This window comes from Crotalus tigris, unplaced genomic scaffold (assembly GCF_016545835.1).
Source record: "Crotalus tigris isolate CLP2741 ecotype Arizona unplaced genomic scaffold, ASM1654583v1 scf7180000017666.379230911805:20528666, whole genome shotgun sequence".
Taxonomy (NCBI): Eukaryota; Metazoa; Chordata; class Lepidosauria; order Squamata; family Viperidae; genus Crotalus; species Crotalus tigris.
In genome coordinates, this window is record NW_024096552.1 from 11,230,786 (window position 1) to 11,252,723 (window position 21,938).

General features: G+C 40.9%; 2 protein-coding genes and 1 long non-coding RNA gene across 4 annotated transcripts; 1 reads left to right on the forward strand and 2 right to left on the reverse strand.

Moving 5' to 3' along the window:
- Positions 1–728: 728 nt before the first annotated feature.
- LOC120305235 (39S ribosomal protein L32, mitochondrial-like) lies at positions 729–5,672 on the reverse strand. Its single transcript, XM_039336708.1, has 3 exons — positions 5,516–5,672; positions 2,203–2,384; positions 729–1,366 (listed from the first exon to the last, which is right to left on the reverse strand). Exons 1-3 carry the CDS (start codon positions 5,649–5,651, stop codon positions 1,112–1,114), a joined length of 573 nt encoding a protein of 190 aa, XP_039192642.1. The 5' UTR covers positions 5,652–5,672; the 3' UTR covers positions 729–1,111.
- A 99-nt stretch (positions 5,673–5,771) lies between these two features.
- On the forward strand, positions 5,772–14,240 carry LOC120305236. 2 transcript variants are annotated; one of them, XR_005555974.1, is made up of 3 exons: positions 5,772–5,907; positions 8,250–8,428; positions 13,948–14,240. It is a non-coding gene; the product is annotated as an uncharacterized LOC120305236 (long non-coding RNA). The 2 variants fall into 2 exon arrangements; XR_005555973.1 differs by lacking the exon at positions 5,772–5,907 and adding an exon at positions 5,962–6,016.
- A 4,591-nt stretch (positions 14,241–18,831) lies between these two features.
- On the reverse strand, positions 18,832–21,808 carry LOC120305234 (39S ribosomal protein L32, mitochondrial-like). The gene is made up of 3 exons (XM_039336707.1): positions 21,651–21,808; positions 20,314–20,495; positions 18,832–19,469 (listed from the first exon to the last, which is right to left on the reverse strand). The coding sequence occupies exons 1-3, from the start codon at positions 21,784–21,786 to the stop codon at positions 19,215–19,217; spliced, it is 573 nt and encodes a 190-aa protein (XP_039192641.1). The 5' UTR covers positions 21,787–21,808; the 3' UTR covers positions 18,832–19,214.
- Between the last annotated feature and the right edge of the window lie 130 nt (positions 21,809–21,938).

Below are 21,938 nucleotides of genomic sequence, written 5' to 3' on the forward strand. Positions count from 1 at the left end.
CCTTCAGGATATCCCTCAGTTTCTTCTGGAACCCATTTGGCTCTATGAGGCTCCAGGGATGATCACTCTAATGCCTCCCCTCTCTCTGAAGGGTGTGGTAAAAAAGGGTCTCAGAGGTATTAGGGCATGATTTGACCATGACAGCGGGATAATGTTACATTCCCTATCAGATCATGTTGACATTTCTTTGATAACAACATTAGATCTGGTATGTGACCACTGTCTGAGTCAGATCTGTGACAATCTGGGATAGTCAGCTGGATATATCTCTGAGAATGGGAATCCCCTCATTTAGTGACAGCCAGGTCTTGGTGAATGAAATAAGGATTTCAGATTGTAAAGTGAGAGCAATAATCACTATTAGATTGTATACGTGCTTTGATAGATTCTCTGGTTTTAATTAATATCCATTTGCTTCAGTGATCAGTATAGATTATATATATTATATATGTAATATATGTGTGTGTGTGTGTGTGTACCTATGTCTTTTTGGTTCCATTTTGTAGAGCACTCTTATCTGTTGTTAGGTGCCCATAGTAACAGCCATTTTAATACAAGCAAACAAACAAACAAGTTTATACAATCAAGAGACTGCTGTCAAAACTAAATGAAGACTTTGGTTAATAGCTACAAATTTAGATTGGGCATGATGCCATCCATTAGCTGTATTCCTCAGCCATCTACCTTTCTCAAAAAATTTCCTGCAAAATGAAATAATAAAGGACACATGAAATTGAATATGTTTTAATTGCAAATGCATTTTAAATTCAATTTGAAATAACATACAATCCATCTTTGTATGCAGTTACATCCCACTTCTGCAAATGATAACTTATTTAAGACAGGTTACTATAAGCTTATGGTATTACTACGTTAACAGCCAATTCCCCTATCCATACAGATTCCAAATGTAGAATTAAATTCTGGATGAATGTTAAAGGACAAAAGAAAACCCAGACTCTTTAAAAAAAAGTACAAACACTCACACACATAGTCCTGCAAATAGCATGCTTGAGCAACTACAGTATAAAGTACAGTACAGTCTTCTGGATGTATTACTATCCAACTAGTATTTGTATAAGGGAATCAACCATTCCACTTTGATGTCTGTTTAGTCCAATGTGAACCAAGATGGACGTTTCTTGTTCCTTTCGATAATTCGCTTGCCTTCATCTTCATTTCTGGGTTTTTCTCCTGTATAGAGCACAATACTTTCTATAATGGGAGCCTTATGTGGTCCATTTTCCAATAATCTAATTTGATTTCTTATGGCATAAGTTTCCTGTTTAACTTTTTCGTAACAATAGCCACAAAGAACATGCTTCTCTTTCAGGTTGCCACATTCAGGACAAATATCTATGTTTCTCTAAAAGAAAAAAAGGAATCTTAAAATGCAGAGAATAATTATAAAAATTCTTAACTTTTTTCATTAACGTAACAATAAAATGGAGTGCAAAATAGGATTAAACAACATATCAAAATAATAAAAACAATGCAACAAGAATAGTACTGTCCAATGCTATGTAGAAATCAAAGTATGTCTGCAAGTTAATATTTTAATTTTTAGTAGGAACAGGCAATATTTGAAGGGTTGGATCTGGATCTCGGACCCTTGACGTGCTACAGGGCTGCAGGTGGCTGTTTGATCAAGCAGTAGGAGTAAATTTATTTTAGCCTGTTTTATTTATTTATTTATTTATTTATTTATTTACTTTTGGGAGAGCATATGAAGGGCAGCATGATGCCCCTGAAAGGCAATTTGCTCTGTCTCAGCCTTTAAACTTTCCAAGGACAGAACCTCAAGGGTGGGTATAAAATGATTCATTTCCCAGGAATCTCTTGTTCCTACTTAAAAATCAGCCTGAAACGAGGCAGAAAATAGTTGCCATGGTAGTTAGATGGATAGTTGTCTAGCTGGAACAATTTGTTTTCCATGGGGTTAGAAATTAAGGTAAACAAAATAAAAGCAAAACCACACTAAAATACAGCTATTTTGCAACCAATTTTGGTTCTACATTTGCAGCTGGCAGGGATTTCATGCAGCCACAAACTGCCCAGGTTTATACGATACATTCACAGCAAACCCATTGAAACAAATGTTCATTTATATTTCTGAACTTATTTGCCAACTCCTATTGATAGCAAAGAACAAAACATTTAAACAAAGTCCAATTTTCTGCACAGGGACACTTAATAATTTACCTTTATTTTTAGAAGATGGTTAGAATTCCTTCGTCTGGTGCGATTCACTTCAATTGTTCGCCTTGACTTTGGAGCTGGCATCCAAAGTATGCTGTCTAAAAAGCTGGGGTTTTCAAAATACTCTGTTTTCTCTTCCACAGGATTGAGTAAAGAATCTGGAGCTTGTACTGCTAAAGCAGGCGCTAAAGAAAAAGATATCAACTCAAATAGTTTCATATCTTAGTCTATTTAAAATAGTTTAAAGCCTTTTTTAAGGGGGTTCATTCTAAACTGACTAGCATTTAGATTTTAAACCAACGACATTTGAAATTAGCAGCACTCTTCAACATCTGATCTGGATCGGTCACCAGGACCAGAGGCTTAGTCTTCCAAGCTTTCGGACTCATGCAGGGAACTTCAACATATTTCTTGAACAATTAAAAATAATTATATTAACATAATATAATGTTAACATAAGGTCTAATGACTATGATAGTAATTTCAAACAGTTAAGACGAATTAGGCAGCCCTGAAAACAAGTGCAGGGCACAGGCTAATAGAATTTTGTCAAGAGAATACGATGGTCATAACAAACACTCTTTTCCAACAACCCAAGAGACGGCTCTACACATGGACATCAACATAGAAATCAGGTTGACTATGTGCTCTGCAGCCAAAGATGGAGAAGCTCTATACAGTCAGTAAAAACAAGACCAGGAGCTGACTGTGGCTCAGATCATGGGCTTTTCGTTGCAAAATTTAGGCTTAAATTGAAAAAAGTAGGGAAAAGCACTAGGCCACTCAGGTATGAACTAAATCATATTCCTGATGAATATACAGTAGAGGTGACAAATAGATTTAAGGAATTAGATCTGATAGACAGAGTGCCTGAAGAACTATGGGTGGAAGTTCGCAACATTATACAAGAGGTAGCAACTAAAACCATCCCAAAGAAAAAGAAATGCAAGAAAGCAAAATGGCTGTCTGAGGAAGCTTTGCAAATAGCTGAGGAAAGAAGGGAAGCGAAAGGCAAGGGAGAAAGAGAAAGATACACCCAATTGAATGCAGAATCCCAGAGAGTAGCTAGAAGAGATAAGAATGCCTTCTTAAATGAACAGTGCAAAGAAATAGAAGAAAACAACAGAATAGGGAGGACCAGAGATCTCTTCAAGAAAATTGGAGATATGAAGGGAACGTTTCATGCAAAGATGGGCATGATAAAGGACCAAAATGGCAGAGACCGAACAGAGGTAGAAGAGATTAAGAGATGGCAAAACTACGCAGAAGAACTATACAAGAATGAGCTTAACATCCCAGATAACCACAATGAGATGGTCACTGACCTCGAACCAGACATCCTAGAATGTGAAGTGAAATGGGCCTTAGAAAATCTGAGCAACCACAAAGCTAGTGGAGCTGACAGTATTCCAGCTGAGCTATTCAAAATCTTAAAAGACGATGCAGTAAAAGTGCTACACTCAATTTGCCAGCAAATTTGGAAAACTCAACAGTGGCCACAGGATTGGAAAAGGTCAGTTTACATTCCAATTCCAAAGAAAGGCAATGCCAAAGAATGTTCAAACTATCGCACCATTGCACTCATTTCACATGCTAGTAAACTTATGCTTAAAATCCTACAAGCTAGACTCCAGCAGTATGTAGATCGAGAACTATCAGAAGTACAGGCAGGATTTCGAAGAGGCAGAGGAACTAGAGATCAAATTGCCAACATACGCTGGATCATGGAGAAAGCTAGGGAGTTCCAGAAAAACATCTATTTCTGCTTCATTGACTATGCTAAAGCCTTTGATTGTGTGGATCACAACAAATTGTGGCAAGTTCTTAAAGAGATGGGAGTACCAAACCATCTCATTTGTCTCTTGAGAAACTTATATGCGGGTCAAGAAGCAACAGTGAGAACCGGACACGGAACCACTGATTGGTTCAAAATTGGAAAAGGAGTCCGGCAAGGCTGTATACTGTCGCCCTGCCTATTTAACTTATATGCAGAGCACATCATGAGAAAGGCAGGCCTAGATGAATCAAAAGTTGGAATTAAGATTGCCGGGAGAAATATCAACAACCTAAGATATGCAGATGATACCACTCTAATGGCAGAAAGTGAAGAGGAACTAAAGAGCCTCTTGATGCGGGTGAAGAAGGAGAGTGCAAAAGTTGGGTTGAAACTCAACATTAAGAAAACCAAAATAATGGCATCCGGCCCTCTCAACTCCTGGCAAATAGATGGGGAAGAAATGGAGGTAGTGACAGATTTTATTTTTCTGGGCTCAAAGATCACCTCAGATGGGGACTGTAGCCAAGAAATTAAAAGACGCTTGCTCCTGGGGAGGAAAGCTATGGCAAATCTAGACAGCATACTAAAAAGCAGAGACATCACCCTGCCAACAAAAGTGCGTATAGTCCAGGCCATGGTTTTCCCAGTTGCAATGTATGGCTGTGAAAGTTGGACCATAAGAAAGGCTGAGCGCAAAAGAATTGAAGCCTTTGAACTATGGTGCTGGAGAAGACTCCTGCGTGTCCCTTGGACTGCAAGGCGTTCAAACCAGTCAGTCCTAGAAGAGATCAACCCCGACTGCTCTTTAGAAGGCCAGATCCTGAAGTTGAAACTCAAATACTTTGGCCGCCTAATGAGAAGGAAGGACTCACTGGAGAAGAGCCTAATGCTGGGAAAGATTGAGGGCAATAGAAGAATGGGACGACAGAGAATGAGGTGGCTGGATGGAGTCACTCAAGCAGTAGGTGTGAACTTAAATGGACTTCAGAAGATGGTAGAGGATAGGAAGACCTGGAGGAACGTTGTCCATGGGGTCGCGATGGGTCGGACACGACTTCGCAATTAACAACAACAATATTTTGTTTCTACATGTTAAAACTATGAACAACGCACGAGGGATATAAACAGTTTTGGAGTATATTATAAGAATGCACTACTTTCAGCTTTAACGCCATCCTCCATTTAACGAACAATCGTTTTTTTTAAAAAAACTATAAAGCGAGATTACAAACAAAAAGCAAAGGAAATCATCTCCCTGCATTTTGTCCCTACTATGCTTTTTTGCTTTGGGAAAATACAGAAAAAGAGCAACAGGCAAGGAAGCAAACAGACAAAAGGAGATCCAAGCACCAAAGCCGAAGTTACTTTGACTAGCAAATTCGCACGGAGTTCATAAGAAAGCAGTTTTCTAAAAAGCTTTCAATTCCCCCCTTGGATTGAGCGACGCAAGCACCTCCAACGCGTAGCTGGAAGATGACCGTGGAAATTTTCCAGAGTTCTTGAGGGCTATCCTGATGAACAGCACATTCCAAACCTTACCCCATGGCCCTGCGTGGCCGCCAAGCTGCGCCCAGCAGTTTCGGAGAAAACGACGGAGTTTGGGGAAAGGGGATGAGAACACTAATACAGCAGCCATGCTCCTCGCTTTCCCGGCACCCCTCGCGGCTCCGCCCATAGGTTTCCTCCGAAATCCGTGTTGGTAGCCACCGCAAGGAATCCTGGGAAACGGAGTCAAACTACCCACATTGGCATGTGACTTGTCACACGTCTTTGAGGAACTACCGTTCCCGTTGTACGACTTTTGACTTTCAAAGTGCACAAGAGGCTGCCACTGAGAGCACCTGTAGCCCACCTCCCAGATTTATTTATAATTTATAATTCACGGCTTTCCTAGAAATTCAGAGCCACGTACTGCTTTCGGGAATTATCAGGTGAACTTCATTTGTCATAAAGCTGCGGGAATCACGTGCCAGGAGGGTTTCCTTCTTTGCGCACGCGTAAAGCTCCCAGCGCACGTAGCCGCAGTAGCCAGAGTTCGGTGTAAGTGTTTGTGACGCGAGTTAAAATGGCGGGACGTGGCTACAGCTTTTCTCTCATCACTTTCACCTAGGTTCTTTTCTTGAGAGGGAGAGTTTGAGGCGAATTGTTTGAACGGCTAATGCGCCCTGGATGGGCTGCTCAAATAAGAATAGAATTTATGCAAAGTATCCTATATCAGGTTACAGCCAAAATCTTTATAATGGCAGTTTTGCTACTGTGTAGGCAAAGTTAATTATAATAGAATAGAGCTGGAAGGGACCTTGGAGGTCTTCTAGTCCAGCCCCCTGCTTAAGCAGGAGAATCTACACCATCTCAGACAGGTGATGTCTAGTCTTTTCTTAAAGATCTCCAGTGATAGGGCGCCCACGATTTCTGGATGCAATATGTTCCACTGGTTGATTGTCCTTATTGTCAGTCCTTAAATCCAGGTTGCTTCTCTCGATCAGTTTCCAACCATTGTTTCTTGTCCTTCTGGTGCTCTGGTGAACAATCTGACCCCTTCTGCCTTGTGGCAGCCCCTCAAATACTGGAATACTGTTATCATGTCTCCCATATTTTTTCTTTTCTTTAGACTAGCCAAATCCAAGTCCTGCAGCCGTTCTTCATATGTTTTAGCCTCCAGGGCTTTGATCATCTTAGTTGCTCTACTCTAAATTCTTTCTAAACTCTCAACATCTTTTTTATGGTATGATGACCAAAATTGGCTGCAGTATTCCAAGTGTGGTCTTATTAGGGCTTTGTAAAGCAGTACTAGTACTTTGTGTGATCTTGTTTCTATGCCTCTGTTTATACAACTCAGGATTGTATTAGGTTTTTTTTTATTGCTTCTGTATACTGCTGGCTCATAGTTAAGTGATCGTCCACTAGGACTCCAAGGTCCCTCTCACAGTTACTGCTTTTAAACCGGGTGTCGCCCAATCTTTATTCGTGCTTTTAGTTTTTCCTGCCTAAGTATAGGAATTTGGTTTTCTCCACGTTGAAACTCATTTTACTGGATAGGGCCCATTGTTCAAATATGCCAAGATCTTTTTGGATTCTGAGTTTGTTTTCTGGGGTGTTGGCTATTCCTGCCAGTTGGTGTCATCTGCAAATTTGATTAGTTCCCCTTCAATTCCCTCATCTAAGTCATTTATGAAGATGTTGAAGGGTACTTGGCCTAAGATGGAACCTTGTGGTACCCCACTGCTTACTTCTCTCCACGTGGATGTAGTGCCATTGAGGACTACTCATTGAGTGCAGTTTGTCAGCCAGCAACAGATCCATCCGGTGGTGATGTTGTCTATTCCACCTGTTTTTAGCTTGTCAATTAATAGGTTGTGGTCTACTTTGTCAAATGCCTTACTGAAATCTAAGTATACTATATCCACTGGTCGTCTAGTTTAGTCACTTTATTGAAGAATGATATAAGAGTAGTTATGCATGATCTGTTTTCAACAAACCCGTGCTGGCTACTAGTTATGACTTTGTTTTGTTCTAGTTGTCCACATAATCTGTTTTTTGATTATCTTTTCTAGGATCTTCCAGGTATTGATGTTAAGCTGATTGGTCTATAGTTTCCTGGGTCTGTTTTGTTTCCTTTCTTGAAGATGGGGATAACATCAGCCCTTTTCCAGTCTTCGGGTATTTCCCCAGTGCTCCCGGATTTATGAAAGATGTGGTGCAGCGGTTCTGAGATAACATTTGCCAGCTTTTTCAGAACTCTGGGATGTAATCTCTGGGGTCCCGGTGATTTGTACTTGTCAAGGTCGTGTAGGAGTTCTCTTATCATTTTCTTGCTTATTTTAATTTTAGTTTCTAGTGTGTTTTTTGCAGTGTTTTTTTTTTTTTGCTGTGTCAGCTATGGTTTCTTTTTGTGTGAAGACTGACACAAAATATGAGTTAAGCAGCTCTGCTTTCTCCCTGTTGCCTGTAATTTCCTTGCAGTTCCATGAGGTTTCACAATAAAAACAAAAATTATTTCAACAGGGAAATTGAATACAGTATTGGCACCTAGAGGTTCAGCACAAATATCCCAGCATATTTTACACACACATTCTGAACTGTCCACACACTTGAAACTTATTTGTATTTTCCAAACAAAATGTATTTTGGGGAAAAGAATAGCAAATGGCATAACCTGATAAATGTCATAGGTGAAATTGCAAACTAAAGTAGAATTCTGCACATTGTATAAAAAATCATTGTCGCTAAAATGCAGGGTACATTCATTAAATTTATAATTTTGATTCAACAGATGATGGGAGAACTGGAAAGAGCGAGTCAATTGTTGAAAGAAAAATCGTTATCAGGGTTCAATCTAAGCCGGGAATAAACAAAATGGAGACTGCTTTAGAAAGAAGGTTCTTGTTTATTTAGTTGCCAGAAACTTCAGTGACAGCAGCAAGTTTCTGGGATGGCTGACCACATGGAGCTGTGAGTGGTGGGTTTTTATACCTTCTTGGGCTTTTGTGTTTGGAATTGTTCCTGTTCCTGTTCCTTTGGCATGAACTTTGACTTGAAGTTCATTGTGCCCTTTTGGTATTCTAGTGATGCTGGGTTAATCCTATTATGTCCTAAATGTCATGTCCTGCTTCCCTGGGGCTGTGGCTGATGGCTATGTCCTTCCTGTGTTGGATTTTTTTGGTTGAGGGATTGTTGGTTTAGGGATCTTCCTTTTTCTAATCCCATTAGCTCCAAGCTTCCTGGCTCCTGTCTTTCTGAAAGGATTATCAAACCTGCATTTCTACAAACCTGGCCTGCTGAGTTTCTGGCTGGGGCAGAGAGACTGGAGGGGGTCCTGCCTAAGATTTTCTATTAATCCTTTGGGAAAATATATTCTGCTTTTTTTATATATCCCCCAAAATATTTCTTTCTCGGGGGTGTGTGTGTCTTCCTACACATTGGAGATGTAGGAAGAGAAACAATAAACTTATTCAACAGGAAACAATTTATACTGATCATGTTAATATCACACTGAAGAAAATCTTTTCTAGGAACAGAACATTCCATCATGAAATAAATTATAAGACGTTAATATGCTTTATTTATTGAAATCATTTGTTATCACATCTCTCTGTTCTTCATATTAATTGGAGCCATATTATCTAATCAGAAGAATAATTTGGGGTGCCAAATTAAGAATAATTTGGGGTGCTAAATTAAGTCAGAGTTGCGCAAGAATAAATAAATATGACATCCAGACAGCTGTGAGGAAAGGAGAATTATTTATTCCCCAAAACAAAGAGGTTTGTTTGCCTTTGGGCAGTTGCAGAGAAAATGGGATAAAGAAGACTTGTTTTGGGTGTGGAAGTATGTAGGTGCTGATTCTAGAGTGACACTTGAGGGGTGTGGGCATATTTACATGTTGACTCCAGAGAAAGGATTGAGTATAGCAAGAGACGTGGATTGAGTGTCTTGGTTTGAACAGTGAGCATTATAATTATGTTTACATTGTGTTGAGTTCTGTGAGTTGTGTATTTACAATTTGAAATAAGTGTTTAATTCTTATGTTTGTGTAGTTTAAAGGATTTTGGAGGCTGTAAATGAATAACTTTGTGGAGACTGGGTCATTTAACATATTTCTCTATACAATATTCATAATAAAATTACAAAATTTATAAATTCTTCCCACAATCAGTATGAAAATATTCTGTCCTATCAAAACACCTATAGAATGTTGACTAGGGTAAAATTGTAGAATTAGATTACATAATATCATTTTGAAAAATATTAAGTCAACTCTGTCTCCCTCTTCTATCTTCCTTTTCCATTTCCTCTGCTTGATACTTTGCCATATTATCTGAAAGCATGATGTTGGAGTTATTGGATTATCTGGCCTGCTAGGCTGAGTCATCAGCTGCAGTAGGCCAAGGTATAAGGAAGTCGGAAGTCAAAAAGTTTGGGAGAATACCAAGAAGTGCCGTGCAGTGCAAAGGAATGTGTTTGGTGCGTTGTTGGTGCCAGGTGTAACAGCTGTATAGGGGTGTGAGCAAAACAAAGCTGTAGCACGTGCAATATGCTAATATGCTGTGTTATAACAAATGTGATTGGTGTGATGTGATCACAAGGTGCATATAGACCCGCCTTCTGGTAACACAATAAAAGGGATGCTTCGGCTTTGTTCGGGGCTCCCATCCCGAGGAAACCAGGGTGTCTGTTCTTCTACACTCATGGGAGACCCGCTGGGCATGTGAAAACCCACACATACCACTAAATGAAAACTATATTAAATATAAGATGGTTCCCCAAAAGGGAAACAGATAGTTGGAAAAATTAAAACCACAGAAATAAGTGTTGTATAATACCTAATTTTCTTATCTTGTAAGATTGATAAATTCAGCTGAATCACTTCTGAGATTTCCCTCCAACAAATATGTTCATGTGAATACCTGCCAGAAGCCATCATCTAAAATAGTGCCATAAAAAACAAAACAGAAACACAAGTTAAGATAGGCAAGAAAATGGTTAGGGACCACCTGTCCAGCCTAGATGAGTTCAAATCGCCAGGACCAGATGGATTACACCCCTGAGTTCTCAAGGAACTGGCAGATGTGATATCGGAGCCACTGAACTATATTTTTCAAAGATCCTGGAACACAGGGGAACTACCAGAGGACTGGAAACGAGCTGATGTAGTTCCCATCTTCAAAAAAGGAAAAAAAATGGATCCAGGAAATTACAGACCTATCAGCCTGACCTCAATACCTGGGAAGATCCTGGAAAAGATAATCAAACAACGAATCAACGAACACCTAGAGGCAAACAAAGTCATTACTAAAAGCCAACATGGGTTTGTCAAAAATAGATCATGCCAGACAAATCTTTTTGCATTCTTTGACCAAGTGACAAAATTAGTGGATCAGAGGAATGCTGTGGACATAATTTACTTGGACTTCAATAAGGCATTTGATAAAGTAGATCACAACCTACTACTTGACAAGATAGAAAAATGTGGGGTAGACAGAACCACCACCAGATGGATCCGTAGCTGGCTGACCGGCCGTACTCAGCGAGTGGTCCTCAATGGAACTGCATCTATATGGAGGGAAGTGTGTAGTGGGGTGCCCCAGGGCTCTGTTCTGGGCCCAGTACTCTTCAACATCTTCATCAACGATTTGGATGAAGGGATAGATGGGGAACTCATCAAATTTGCAGACGACACCAAGCTGGCAGGAATAGCCAACACTCCAGAAGACAGGCTTAAGATACAGAAGGATCTGGACAGACTTGAACACTGGGCACTAACTAACAAAATGAAATTCAATGGTGACAAAAGCAAGGTTCTACATTTAGGCAAGAAAAACCAAATGCACAAGTACAGCATAGGTGGCACCATGCTCAATAGCAGTAACTGTGAGAGGGACCTCGGAGTCCTAGTAGACAATCACTTAAATATGAGCCAGCAGTGTGCTGCAGCTGCCAAAAAGGCCAACACAGTGCTAGGCTGCATTAACAGAGGGATAGAATCAAGATCACGTGAAGTATTAATACCACTCTTCAATGCCTTGGTAAGGCCACACTTGGAATACTGCATCCAGTTTTGGTCACCACGATGTAAAAAAGATGTTGAGACTCTAGAAAGAGTACAGAGAAGAGCAACAAAGATGATTAGAGGACTGGAGGCTAAAACATATAAGGAACGGTTGCTAGAAATGGGTATGTCTAGTTTAACGAAGAGAAGGACAAGGGGGGACATGATAGCAGTATTCCAATACCTCAGGGGCTGCCATATAGAAGAGGGAATTAAGCTATTTTCCAAAGCACCTGAAGGCAGGACAAGAAGCAACGGGTGGAAACTCATCAAGGAGAGAAGCAACCTAGAACTAAGTAGAAACTTCCTGACAGTGAGAACAATTAATCAGTGGAACAGCTTGCCTCCAGAAGCAGTAAATGCTCCAACACTGGAAGTTTTTAAGAAGAGACTGGACAGCCATTTGTCCGAAATGGTGTAGGGTTTCCTGCCCGAGCAGGGGATTGGACTAGATGACCTCCAAGATCCCTTCCAACTTTACTACTATTATTATTATTATTATTTATATTATTGGAATAAATTATTATCATTTAGAACTAGGTCCTGTAAAGCAGTGGTTCTCAACCTTTCTAATGCTGCGACCCCATAATACAGTTCCCCATGTTGTGGTGACCCCCAACCACTTATACATCACCAGGTGCCAGGAGCATGGCCAAAGAAAAGGGGGGAAAATGGCGGACAGGCTTGTTTGGCGACCCCCGTGAAATGGTTGTTCGACCCCAAATGGGGTCCCAACCCACAGGTTGAGAACCACTGCTGTAAAGGTAGGCACCTCATTTATAAATCATATTGATTCCTGAACTTGCCATGTGCACAAATCTCTATCTTTTGGAGAAGATATAGAGCAGTGGTTGCGAATGTATGGCATGCGTGCCAGAGGTGGCATGCAGAGCCCTCTCTGTGGGCAAGCCGTTACCCCAGCCCCGCCTCCCCTGTGGCCCCCTCCCCAGCAGCCCCCCTGGAGGAGAGAGACATCACCACAACATGTCCCCAGAGGGTTAACCAGTTGTTCAGTCTTTCCAGACCCCCAATAAAAATAATTTCTTTCCTCTTTTTCTTCTTTCCTTCTTTTCTTTAGTTATAAAAATAGTAGAAAATAGAAAAAAATTCTCCAAATTGCTAGCATATTAAGTTTCTATAACAGGGATTTTAGGACTTCCAAAGATTCAAAAATCAACCATTGAAAAAATTAAAATTATTATTTTTTGTTCCAAGGGTTTTCTTCCCCTATCAACAAAGCCGCTTTAAAAAGATAGGGAAATGATTCCAAAGGCTTTTCACAGGAGTAAATAGGAAAGGGAGAGGCAAGGAAAAGTCTCACCGAATCTTCCATGGTGGTTCTATTTCGCTTAGATTTTTTTTTTTAAAAAAATTATTTTTAACCAACAAGACAAAACAAAGCAAAGCAAAACATAACACACATACACACACAATATATACTCCTCCTTTTTTTTTACAGCAATTGAGTAACGGTAATCTATTATTTACATTTCCCCCCTTATTCTTCTTTAGAATACTTGTCATTATAGCCCCGTTATTTCTTATTTACATTTTCTTTCTTCATGTTCTACTTCTTACTAAGAATAATTCATATTATTATTATTATACATTATTATACACATATTTTCACTTTTGACCTTTCCATATTTATTCTCCTCTATTATTTCTAGTCTCCAACCAGACATACAACTTGTTCCATGTTATATAATACTCTGTGTCTTCCTTTTCTTTTATCTCTTTTGTTAATTTGTCCATCTCAGCACAGTCCAGGATTTTTCTTATTACTTCTTCCTCTGATGGTATATTCTCATTTTTTCCAGCACCGTACATATGCTATTCTTGCTGCCATTATTATATGTAAAATTAAGTATCATATTTCTTTACTATATTTTCTGTTTAAAATACCCAACAAAAAGATCTCTGGTTTCCAGTCTACGGGTTGGTCTATTATTTCTTCGATCAATTTTCTTATTGTAGACCAGTATTTTTTTGCAACTGGGCATGTCCACCATAAATGATAATATATTCCATGTACTTTTTTACATTTTCAGCATGTTGGCAAATTGTTCTGGAACATCTTGGCAAGCTTTGCTGGTGGAAGATGCCATCGCTTAGATGTTCTTGTGGCTTATGGCTGGTGCAGCTAAGTGATCGGCCATTTTACTGACCAATCTTTACTCCGTCGGCCCAAAGGAGCTCGCTTGGACTTCAGAGGGTGCTGATGCCCCTCTGCAGTCAAACAGGCAGCCTCCTCAATGGTGGTCGCCCCTCCAGTGCGACTTTCGACCCAATCAAGGGTCTACCTGTGGGGGAAACTCGGCCGGAGAAGAGATGAGTCTCTTCAGTCGACTGCAGCGCTGCGACCTGGAACCGGAAGCTCCCTCACCCCCTTTAATATCATCTCTTTTCTCCCCTTCACCAGGACCCAGGCAATGCCTCTCGTAGCTCCAGCTGAATCTCTGCCTGAAGACTGGTTGAGGCCGTCTGCCATCTCCAATCAGCTAGAGCTGTACATGCCGATCCTGGGCAGTTCCAGCTGACTTCCACACAAGCCTGTGTGGCGCTGCTGCCGCTTCACCTCATTCACTTCTACACTTTTTTTTTACAGTGCTGTTCAACCTGTTGTATGCGTACCACCTGCCAGATGCTAATGTACTACTAGTGGGTACGCATACCACCAGTTGAAAAGCCCTGTCATGGACCACAGTTCCCATAATCCTGTGGCTATGCTGGCTAGAAATGCAATGCCTTATTTTCTCTGCAGTCTGTGCCTAGGAGGCAGTAGGTCTGTGGGATTTAGATGTATTTAAACATGTTTCTTCTGCCTAATTTATTAAATCAACATCTAATTCAAAATTAAATGTTTCTGAGAAATCCAGAGTGGTTTACAAAAAAACTCTCAAAGACAGCTATTGTAAAGCATCACCAGCACTACTTAAAACAATATTAAAAGTGTGTATTTTATGAAAGAAAAATAGTAGTAGTGCTGTTTGACCATAAAATGTGGTGTTGTTCTACATATGCCTGGCTGAACAGGAGTTGCCTCTAAATGGGTAAGGGATGCACTGTTCATATTTTCCTTGGGAGAAAGTTCTATAATTGGGATGCTATCTCTGAGAAGGCTCTGCTCATGGCCACTGTTCTATAAACCAAACCAGGGGGACCACCTGGTCTAAATGGATGGTAAACATAGATGATTAGGGGGCTGGAGACTAAAACATGACAAGTGTTTGTGGGTATGTCTGGCTTAATGAAAAGGACTAGGGGTGGTGACATGATAGCAGTGTTCCAATATTTGATGGGCTGCCACAGAAAAGAAGGGGTCAACCTATTTTCCAAAGCATCAGAAGGCAATAATAGATGGAAACTAATCAAGAAGAAAACCAGCCTAGAACTAAGGAAACTTGTGAAAACAACTAACCAGTGAAAAGGCTTGCCTTCAGAAGTTGTGGATGTTCCATCACTGGAGGCTTTTAAGTAGAGATTGGATATTCCATTGTCTGGAATGGTATACGTCCCCTGCTTGAGCAGTGGCTTGGACTAAAGACCTCAAAGGTCTCTTCCAACTCTTTTTCTTTGAGATGGTGCCAACATCTCCCCCTCCATCCTTCCTGGACACAGGGAGGGAGGGAAGGAAGGAAGGAGGGGAGGGAAACAACAAGAAAGGGAAGGAAAGAAGGAAGGAGATGGGAATGAAAAGGAGGGAGGGAGGGAGGCAGGGAAGGAAGGAGGGGAGGGAGGAAGGAAGGAAGGAAGGAGATTGGAATAAGAGGGAGGGAGGGTGTGAGGGAAGTCCTGCCTTAGCACTTGGCCACCAGCAGCCCTGTTGCCCTTTCGCCATCTCCTGGTGGTCTCCCATCCTATTGCTGAGGATGCTTTGGTTACAAAGCCAGGTCTCCTTGCATGGAGAGGGAGTGGGCTTCCCTCTGACCTACGCACTTTGCCCTCCTGCATCCACCATGAGCAACCTGGCCAAAGAGAGTGAGCACAGAAGCAGTAGTCTTGAGGAGAAGGTAAACGCAGATGGGCACCCCCTCAGGGAAGTGCGGCTAGGGTAGGCAGGACTGTGGAGTCCTGGTGCCGTGGGAGCTCAAGGGCCAGGCTGGGCGCTTGACCTCCGTTACCCAGGCCTCCAGGCAGTCTGTGCTACTGTCCAGGGGCCCCCTGCATGGCTTGAGACTCAGTGAGGCTCCTCCAGTGGACCATGCCCCGGCGTTCGCCCTGGTCCCAACCCCCACTCCGCCAGAGACCCTCAGTCCTGCCCAGGCCCGCACAAGCGCCCCTGATGCAAGTTACATCGATCTGGCCATGCCCACCCAGTAGGCCACAGCCACCCAGTGGGCCATGTCCATCCGGCACCCGGCGATAAGTGGGGTTTGGGTTGCAGTTTGGGCACTCTGTCTCTAAAAGGTTCGCCATCACTGCTCTAGGTCTTATTCAATGTGATGTACTGTATGTATAGATAAAAATATATGATTGCAGAAAACAGCTAAATTCATGATTATACATTTGACGTGTCCAGTCAGTATTTTTACAATTAGTCCATGGCTGTATATGTATGGTCCTCCATTGCCAAGTTTCACACCTGAATAAAAGCTTCTAGGTTTAGCCTTATGATTCATAAGATTTTTTGGACTCAGATCTGTTAAAATTCTGAAGTGTTTTCTAAATATAGGTTTTTTCAAGTTCCTCAATAGATTAAAACCAGCTGTAGCTACAAACCATTTACATTTTTAGAACAGCTTCACAAAATTTAAGCATATATATAGTCTGCTCTCAATCCAGCAGCCACCTCCAGCTTGGAATTTCCCCATTTGGTCCCAGATCAGCAGGTCTTCGGGCTCCTGATGAAGCATAGGAAGATGGGTGCAGATCTTATCCTAGAGGGTAGGATGTTCCAAAGTGTGGGTGCTGTGGCAAAGGAGGCTCTTTTGGATCCCAATAGTCAGAGTTCTTTAACAATGGGACCTTCTCTGCTGGCATGAGTAGGATGGACTTGTCCTAGTGGGATGAGATGGTTCATCAGATAGCCTGGACCTATGGCATTAACCAACAGCATGAACTGCGCTCGGAAGCAGACTGGTAGCCAGTGACATTCGCGGAGCTGAAGTATACAGTATACAGGGCTATCTGAGAGGCCCTAAAGTCTGCTTTCGCAACTGCACTTTGCACCAACTGAAGCTTCCAAATGGAAAAGGTAGTCCCACGTAGAGTGCATTGCAGTAGTCCAGATAAGAGATTACGGCTTGAGTAACTGAATGCAGGGAGTCATGATCCAGGAAAAGTCGCAGCTGATGCACAAATCTGGATGATGGAATAGCTCCCCAAGTCACACAATCTGTTTTTTGAGAAGGAAACTTTAGTCCAGAATCCCTAAATTGCAAACTGGGTCTGAATGGTGTAATGCAATCCCATTCGGAACTAAGGATGATAAAAGGGATTGAGGCTCCATGCAGACAAAACCACTCAGTCTTGCTAGGGTTGTCGTAGCTCATTGTTCTTCACCCAGGCCCTGTGGCCTCCAGGCGTTGTGACTGGATAGAGATGGTATTACCTGGGTCTCTTAAGTGTAGTGATATAGAGTTATCCTCAGTATGATGATATCTTAACCCATGGTAGCGGATGATCTCATCCAACCACTTCACGTAGTTGGGACTGACCTTGGAGAAAGGAGTCCAGCCTCAATTTACATAGCTGGCTCAAAAGGATACTATGGTTGATGGTATCCAACGCCCTTGAGAGGTCAAGAGTGAGAATGGTTGCATTACCCCTATCCCGCCAGAGATTGTCCCGAGTGTGATCAAGACTCTGTCCCATAGCCGAATCTGAATCCTGAGTGAAAGGGATCCAGGAAATGTTTCATCCAGGACTCCTGGAGCTACCAAGCAACCACCTTTTCCAAACCTTCGTCAAAAAGGAAAGAAGGAAGATTGGATGAAAGTTGTAATGATTTTTTAAGGAGAGGATAAAGCAGGGATTACTTGCTGTGAGGAATTTATCACTGCATAAACCTACCTGCTAGTCACTATCTTGGTGGCTTTCCCCAGCCAAGAGGGATAAGGATCTAATTGAGAGGTGGCTTATCCACTTCCCTAGATCCAGCAGGGTCAAACTGTTCCTAAATTTCTGGACAAGATATCTCCCTACAGATCTCATCAGGATTGGCCCCACAAGGTTCTACCTGGGAATGAGTCCAAGCAAATCTTATCCAGTCTTATTCAACAAATTCTTCTGCACAGCCCTGAAGACAATCATCCAAGTTCCCTGGCCAGCAAGGATTGGATGATCCAGAATAGAGTTGATGGGTGACACACTATGGATGCAATAAGAGCAGAAAAATTGCATTCTTTCACCATTTTAGTCATGAGATAGGCGTTAACAGCAGTTCTAAGATGTGTCCAGTCAGAATCACCCTTCGTTTTCCTCCAACGGCACTCTGGACATCTCTTAATCCATTTCTCTGTGAAATTTTGGGACTGAAGGGCTGCGAGAGGTTACATAGGCGCAATCCTGTCCAGAGGCTCAGCGTTCACTAACATTTTGGCAGAGCTATGTAATAAATCCTTCAGGATATCCCTCAGTTTCTTCTGGAACCCATTTGGCTCTATGAGGCTCCAGGGATGATCACTCTAATGCCTCCCCTCTCTCTGAAGGATGTGGTAAAAAAGGGTCTCAGAGGTATTAGGGCATGATTTGACCATGACAGCGGGATAATGTTACATTCCCTATCAGATCATGTTGACATTTCTTTGATAACAACATTAGATCTGGTATGTGACCACTGTCTGAGTCAGATCTGTGACAATCTGGGATAGTCAGCTGGATACATCTCTGAGAATGGGAATCCCCTCATTTAGTGACAGCCAGGTCTTGGTGAATGAAATAAGGATTTCAGATTGTAAAGTGAGAGCAATAATCACTATTAGATTGTATACGTGCTTTGATAGATTCTCTGGTTTTAATTAATATCCATTTGCTTCAGTGATCAGTATAGATTATATATATTATATATGTAATGTGTGTGTGTGTGTGTGTGTGTGTGTGTGTGTGTGTGTGTGTACCTATGTCTTTTTGGTTCCATTTTGTAGAGCACTCTTATCTGTTGTTAGGTGCCCATAGTAACAGCCATTTTAATACAAGCAAACAAACAAGTTTATACAATCAAGAGACTGCTGTCAAAACTAAATGAAGACTTTGGTTAATAGCTACAAATTTAGGTTGGGCATGATGCCATCCATTAGCTGTATTCCTCAGCCATCTACCTTTCTCAAAAAATTTCCTGCAAAATGAAATAATAAAGGACACATGAAATTGAATATGTTTTAATTGCAAATGCATTTTAAATTCAATTTGAAATAACATACAATCCATCTTTGTATGCAGTTACATCCCACTTCTGCAAATGATAACTTATTTAAGACAGGTTACTATAAGCTTATGGTATTACTACGTTAACAGCCAATTCCCCTATCCATACAGATTCCAAATGTAGAATTAAATTCTGGATGAATGTTAAAGGACAAAAGAAAACCCAGACTCTTTAAAAAAAAGTACAAACACTCACACACATAGTCCTGCAAATAGCATGCTTGAGCAACTACAGTATAAAGTACAGTACAGTCTTCTGGATGTATTACTATCCAACTAGTATTTGTATAAGGGAATCAACCATTCCACTTTGATGTCTGTTTAGTCCAATGTGAACCAAGATGGACGTTTCTTGTTCCTTTCGATAATTCGCTTGCCTTCATCTTCATTTCTGGGTTTTTCTCCTGTATAGAGCACAATACTTTCTATAATGGGAGCCTTATGTGGTCCATTTTCCAATAATCTAATTTGATTTCTTATGGCATAAGTTTCCTGTTTAACTTTTTCGTAACAATAGCCACAAAGAACATGCTTCTCTTTCAGGTTGCCACATTCAGGACAAATATCTATGTTTCTCTAAAAGAAAAAAAGGAATCTTAAAATGCAGAGAATAATTATAAAAATTCTTAACTTTTTTCATTAACGTAACAATAAAATGGAGTGCAAAATAGGATTAAACAACATATCAAAATAATAAAAACAATGCAACAAGAATAGTACTGTCCAATGCTATGTAGAAATCAAAGTATGTCTGCAAGTTAATATTTTAATTTTTAGTAGGAACAGGCAATATTTGAAGGGTTGGATCTGGATCTCGGACCCTTGACGTGCTACAGGGCTGCAGGTGGCTGTTTGATCAAGCAGTAGGAGTAAATTTATTTTAGCCTGTTTTATTTATTTATTTATTTATTTATTTATTTATTTATTTACTTTTGGGAGAGCATATGAAGGGCAGCATGATGCCCCTGAAAGGCAATTTGCTCTGTCTCAGCCTTTAAACTTTCCAAGGACAGAACCTCAAGGGTGGGTATAAAATGATTCATTTCCCAGGAATCTCTTGTTCCTACTTAAAAATCAGCCTGAAACGAGGCAGAAAATAGTTGCCATGGTAGTTAGATGGATAGTTGTCTAGCTGGAACAATTTGTTTTCCATGGGGTTAGAAATTAAGGTAAACAAAATAAAAGCAAAACCACACTAAAATACAGCTATTTTGCAACCAATTTTGGTTCTACATTTGCAGCTGGCAGGGATTTCATGCAGCCACAAACTGCCCAGGTTTATACGATACATTCACAGCAAACCCATTGAAACAAATGTTCATTTATATTTCTGAACTTATTTGCCAACTCCTATTGATAGCAAAGAACAAAACATTTAAACAAAGTCCAATTTTCTGCACAGGGAAACTTAATAATTTACCTTTATTTTTAGAAGATGGTTAGAATTCCTTCGTCTGGTGCGATTCACTTCAATTGTTCGCCTTGACTTTGGAGCTGGCATCCAAAGTATGCTGTCTAAAAAGCTGGGGTTTTCAAAATACTCTGTTTTCTCTTCCACAGGATTGAGTAAAGAATCTGGAGCTTGTACTGCTAAAGCGGGCGCTAAAGAAAAAGATATCAACTCAAATAGTTTCATATCTTAGTCTATTTAAAATAGTTTAAAGCCTTTTTTAAGGGGGTTCATTCTAAACTGACTAGCATTTAGATTTTAAACCAACGACATTTGAAATTAGCAGCACTCTTCAACATCTGATCTGGATCGGTCACCAGGACCAGAGGCTTAGTCTTCCAAGCTTTCGGACTCATGCAGGGAACTTCAACATATTTCTTGAACAATTAAAAATAATTATATTAACATAATATAATGTTAACATAAGGTCTAATGACTATGATAGTAATTTCAAACAGTTAAGACGAATTAGGCAGCCCTGAAAACAAGTGAACTTAGTTCTGAATAAATAGGTATACGATGGAATGCCCAGGATCAGAATCCAAAGTGTGTGTGTGTATGTGTGCATTTCATATCATTCAATTTTAAAAAATGAAAAATCATCTCTCTTGTTCCTCATCTTTTTGCATATGCCTTCAAGTCAGTTTTTGACTCCTGGTGACAGTCGGGACTATTCCTTGCAGGTTTCTTGGCAGAATTTCAGAAGCTGCTTGTTTTTGCCTGCTTCCTAAGGCTGAGAGGATTTGCCCAAGGTCACTCAGCTGGCTTCCTGCCTAAGGTGGGACTAAAACTCACATCCTTCTACAATATACCGATTCTCATAACATTTTATTGTTTCTCTAATATTTTGTTTCTACATGTTAAAACTATGAACAACGCACGAGGGATATAAACAGTTTTGGAGTATATTATAAGAATGCACTACTTTCAGCTTTAACGCCATCCTCCATTTAACGAACAATCGTTTTTTTTAAAAAAACTATAAAGCGAGATTACAAACAAAAAGCAAAGGAAATCATCTCCCTGCATTTTATCCCTACTATGCTTTTTTGCTTTGGGAAATTACAGAAAAAGAGCAACAGGCAAGGAAGCAAACAGACAAAAGGAGATCCAAGCACCAAAGCCGAAGTTACTTTGACTAGCAAATTCGCACGGAGTTCATAAGAAAGCAGTTTTCTAAAAAGCTTTCAATTCCCCCCTTGGATTGAGCGACCCAAGCACCTCCAACGCGTAGCTGGAAGATGACCGTGGAAATTTTCCAGAGTTCTTGAGGGCTATCCTGATGAACAGCACATTCCAAACCTTACCCCATGGCCCTGCGTGGCCGCCAAGCTGCGCCCAGCAGTTTCGGAGAAAACGACGGAGTTTGGGGAAAGGGGATGAGAACACCAATACAGCAGCCATGTTCCTCGCTTTCCCGGCACCCCTCGCGGCTCCGCCCATAGGTTTCCTCCGAAATCCGTGTTGGTAGCCACCGCAAGGAATCCTGGGAAACGGAGTCAAATACCCACATTGGCATGTGACTGTCACACGTCTTTGAGGAGCTACCGTTCTCGTTGTGCGACTTTTGATTTTCAAAGTGCACAAGAGGCTGC

What these genes read in the sequence shown, in the direction of transcription:
- LOC120305235 (XM_039336708.1), bottom strand. Translation starts at nt 5,651, where the DNA reads ATGGGCGGAGCCGCGAGGGGTGCCGGGAAAGCGAGGAGCATGGCTGCT. An exon ending in CGGCCACGCAGGGCCATGGG is followed by an intron (nt 2,385 to 5,515) that starts GTAAGGTTTGGA and finishes CTTTTTCTTTAG; the next exon opens with CGCCTGCTTTAGCAGTACAA. An exon ending in ACCATCTTCTAAAAATAAAG is followed by an intron (nt 1,367 to 2,202) that starts GTAAATTATTAA and finishes TTTTTCTTTTAG; the next exon opens with AGAAACATAGATATTTGTCC.
- LOC120305234 (XM_039336707.1), bottom strand. Translation starts at nt 21,786, where the DNA reads ATGGGCGGAGCCGCGAGGGGTGCCGGGAAAGCGAGGAACATGGCTGCT. An exon ending in CGGCCACGCAGGGCCATGGG is followed by an intron (nt 20,496 to 21,650) that starts GTAAGGTTTGGA and finishes CTTTTTCTTTAG; the next exon opens with CGCCCGCTTTAGCAGTACAA. An exon ending in ACCATCTTCTAAAAATAAAG is followed by an intron (nt 19,470 to 20,313) that starts GTAAATTATTAA and finishes TTTTTCTTTTAG; the next exon opens with AGAAACATAGATATTTGTCC.